At 47.2% G+C, this 3,962-nt stretch overlaps 1 protein-coding gene across 1 annotated transcript; it reads right to left on the bottom strand.

Moving 5' to 3' along the window:
- Positions 1-522: 522 nt before the first annotated feature.
- On the bottom strand, positions 523-3,363 carry LOC733855 (novel C3HC4 type (RING finger) and B-box zinc finger protein with SPRY domain). Its single transcript, NM_001045601.1, has one exon. The coding sequence runs from the start codon at positions 3,349-3,351 to the stop codon at positions 1,720-1,722; it is 1,632 nt and encodes a 543-aa protein (NP_001039066.1). The 5' UTR covers positions 3,352-3,363; the 3' UTR covers positions 523-1,719.
- Positions 3,364-3,962: the final 599 nt, after the last annotated feature.

The following is a 3,962-nucleotide window of genomic DNA, read 5'->3' as shown; positions in this document are numbered from 1 at the left end:
CTGTATAACTCAGCCTGCAGCCTTGGGCCTTTATATGGGCACAGAACCCCTCAGTGACTGCTAATATCCTTATCATTTACAGTAGGGGGTACATTATCCCTTATAATACATGAGTGATACTCACAGTTCCTCGGTGGCTTCTAATATCCATTTATGTTACTTTCTCCAGGATGATAAATGGGAAAATAAGAGAATATTCTCAGAGAGAGAGGAAGAGCTCTATGAAAATCTCCATCACTGTATCCCTGGGAAGTGAGGATCAGGGGAGGAGCTCAGAAGACTCTGCTACGCGGCTGTTTGTGGGATTAGTCGCCATTAGAGTTATTACCGTACAGTTACCCTCTCACCCCTTTAAAGGAGGCCCCTTACTGAATACACACGGTGCCAGTTGGATGCAGGGACCAAGGGTTTATGAGCAGTCAGGCACCTAACATATATACAGTGTGTGTATTCAATAAGTGCCCTACATTATAGGGGTGAGACGGTAACTCTATAAAACCAGAGATATAGAAAAATGCAATATAGAACAAAAAATCATTCTTTTATTATTTATTATAGTTGAATATAAAGGTATATAACATGTAAATAAATGCCCCCCCCCATATGAACAATAAAACAGATGCCAAAGAGCAGTTTAATTTTGCAGCAGGAAAGAGACATTGGGGCTCATTTACATCAGCGAATGCAATGAGCAAAGTGCAATTCCGAGTGCTATTGCCATTTCCCCCCCAGCGCAGCATTTTCCCAAGAATCCCAGCGGCATTGTGATTGCAGGGGGACGGGGCACATTGGTTCTGTATTTATCTACAGTTATTGTTGTAGGGAGCGTGTGGGGCAAAACCTGTATTGTGTTTATTAGCAATCTTACAGGCATTTAATATAGAAAATGTTGGTTAAATGACAAAGTCTACACAAGAGAACAAACAGTAATTGTATTGCAAACAGATTAATTGTGTTTAATGTAGAATGTAAATTGGTTTTTTGGTTGCGCCTTGTTCATTGGACACAGCAATAAATATTCTGTATTTTTGTATAAAATATTATGTGTCTGAGGATTATTATCATATGGGGGAGAGCGTAACCCTCTCAGTGTAATGCGCCTGTGGAAGTGTTGGGTGTTGATCCAGTAGATCCCTCTCCTGCAGAGCGGTCAGTAATATAGTAGAAAATTCAGTAGCAAACCAACAAGTAGCAAAGTGACAAAGGGATGTTTATTTAGCCCATACACAGGTATAAAGGGCAACGTTTCGGCCCTACCTGGGCCCTTTATCAAGCCTAGTGTTACACAGAGAGTGGTATAAAAAGGATAAATGAGGGGAGGGGCCATAAGACACACCCCTTCCTACGTGATGTAATAACCACATATATTCTCATGATGAGACAAGTATCCACATGGTGATATATACAACACAAAGTCAATTGGGAATGTCCATATACCAACCCCAGAATCAGTCCTAAAAATAAGTGTCCATAGTGTTTCCTATTTCATTAGGTCAAACTGTGACCCACATGTGCTCCATATACTGTAAGTGTCTCAGGAATAGTGCTGAGTGGGATATGCAGGCAGTGTCGGGTATGTCGATTTATGTATTTTCCAAAAATTTAGCTGGATGGAATTTCCGTTCCATAAATACAATGGCCAATGTCCTTCCTTTCCTGGCATCACAGGGCTAAGGGCAGCTCTGGGAATGGGGTTCCTGCTGGGCAGTGGGCGGGGCCCTAACTAATGATTCTCACACAGGCACCTCCCCCCACTACACAGAATGCAGCATGAAGGGGCTCAGTGAAGGAGGCAGTGAAGGTGTGTAAGTGCCTGATTGGCTCACTCAGCTCATAAAAGGACAGGCGTCCGGCCTCATAGTCCAATGAGATCCTGATTCTCCTGCAGGAAGGGACGTGGGGTAACCGTGTGACTTTCCTGTCATGTGTCACTGTATAGTTATTATTCCATTTGTACAAACACCAGGACTTGTTATTATTCCCAATGAGAGACTGACCCCCTCCCCTCTCTATACTGGGATAGGCCGCCCCTACCCCCCAGCCCCCTGATTCACTGACCTCCACTTCCCAGTAATGTCGCCCTGAGGGGAAACTCCTGGTGCTTAAAGTCTGAGGATAATACTGAAATCTCTCTGGGGTTTGTGGGCGACGCTGGTCTGTATGTGAGTAGGAAGCAGATTTCCCGTCCCCTGATACAGATACATGATTCCCAGCCGTGTTTCTATCCAGTACCAGCTCTGTATCCCCCTGCCCATAGATCCTTCCCTCTACCCCAGTCACAATCCCAGCTAAGCCTGTGAGTAATGTCTCTGAGATCCGACCCACATCCAGATCCCCTACAGCCGGGACCTTTATGTGATTTATTTTTCTGCGCTTCCTGTCTCCCCCCTCAGTATCCTCTCTCTCTCTGCCCTCAGTATCTGCCCCCTCAGCCCCACAAAATGCAGCCCCATGGGATTCCCATTGTTCCTGTAGGACAGTGAGTGGATCTGCCATGTTGCACAGCTCCTCAATGTGATGGATCTTCCTGGACAGCTCGTCCTTCTTTATTTCCAGCTGTTGGATCAGCTCAGTGAGTGTGAGTGAGAGCTCCTCTTTCTGCCTGGAGATGTCACTCAGGAGTCGCTTCTCTAGGGCTTCCAGCTCTTCCCTGATGCCCCTAAACAGGGCAGTGACTCTCTCTGTCTCACCGGCTGCCACTTCTGCCACTTCTCTCCTGCGCTCCTGCAGCCTCTGGGCTCCTCTCTCAGTCTCCTCTCTCTCTGGGCTCAGTTTCTCCAGAACTTTCCTCAGTTTCTCTTTCTTCTTCTCAGAGGCCTCACTCAGCAGCTCCACCCTGTGGCCCCGGTGCTCCCCGGCCAGGCAGCAGGACACACAGATACAGGCAGAGTCCTCACAGCAGAAATACTTTAGGAGCTCATTGTGTACAGAACATTTTCTCCCCATAAAGGAAGCGGTGGGCTCAGTGAGTACATGTTCTGCTGACTGGCAGTGCCCCCTCAGGTGGGTATCACACAGAGAAGCCTCACACAGGAGACAGGATTTAGCAGCAGGTACAGGAGAGAGGAGACAGTAAGTGCAGAAGATCCCAGTCTCCCCCGGCTCTGTCTCAGTCGGACGGAACCTCTCTGCTATGTTCCCCAGAGCTCTGTTCCTGGGCAGGGCAGGGCACTCCTGATACTCAGCTCTGCATTCAGGGCAGGAATAAGCCCCAGACCCCTCCTGGGTACCCAGCACCCCCCCAATGCAGCCCCGGCAGAAGTTATGGCCACAGGGCAGGGATACCGGATCAGTATAAATGCTGGTACAGATGGAGCAGCTCAGCTCGTCTCTCAGATCAGCAGCCGCCATCGCTGAAATCAGGAACAAGAAACAAAACTGAAAGTTCCTCTCTCTCTGTAACCAGTTGGATTAGTTTTATCTCCCCCTCTCACACAGGGTGGGGCAAGTTAATTGCTTAGAAATTAACCTTCTGTTAACCCTAAATTCATATTCACTCTATAGATGGTAATAGTGGCAGCTCTGCTCGTTTACAGCACTACAGAATTACCACTTATTATGGGGGAACAAACCCAAATCATCAGGATGGGGGTACAGGGGGGCATTTATATTCCTTGATCTCTTTATATCAGTTGTAGGACCCCTGTTTATTACAAACTAATGCAAAAAGCTGTGCCACTGGCACTATATAAATAACTGGCAATGATCATTTTGCTCCTGTAACCAATAGATCCCTATAACTGATTATTTCTGCCAGTCTGTACCCAGTCATGATCTCCCCACCCCTTGTATCAGTCTGTATGTGTGTGTATCAGTGTGTGTGTGTGTATCAGTGTGTATGTATGTGTGTATCAGTGTGTCAGTGAGCAGGCCCGGATTTGAGCCAAGGCCACAAAGGCCCGGGCCTAGGGCGGCATGCCACCCAGCCTCACCAAAATAATTTGCCCCCATGTGGAGTAATG

Source organism: Xenopus tropicalis, chromosome 1, assembly GCF_000004195.4.
Source record: "Xenopus tropicalis strain Nigerian chromosome 1, UCB_Xtro_10.0, whole genome shotgun sequence".
In the NCBI taxonomy this organism is placed as follows: domain Eukaryota; kingdom Metazoa; phylum Chordata; class Amphibia; order Anura; family Pipidae; genus Xenopus; species Xenopus tropicalis.
Note: the sequence above shows the minus strand (reverse complement) of the source record. Positions and strands in the feature narration are given on the sequence as shown.

Bases quoted from the DNA above. Each gene is read 5' to 3' on its own strand.
- LOC733855 (NM_001045601.1), bottom strand. From the start codon at position 3,351: ATGGCGGCTGCTGATCTGAGAGACGAGCTGAGCTGCTCCATCTGTACC.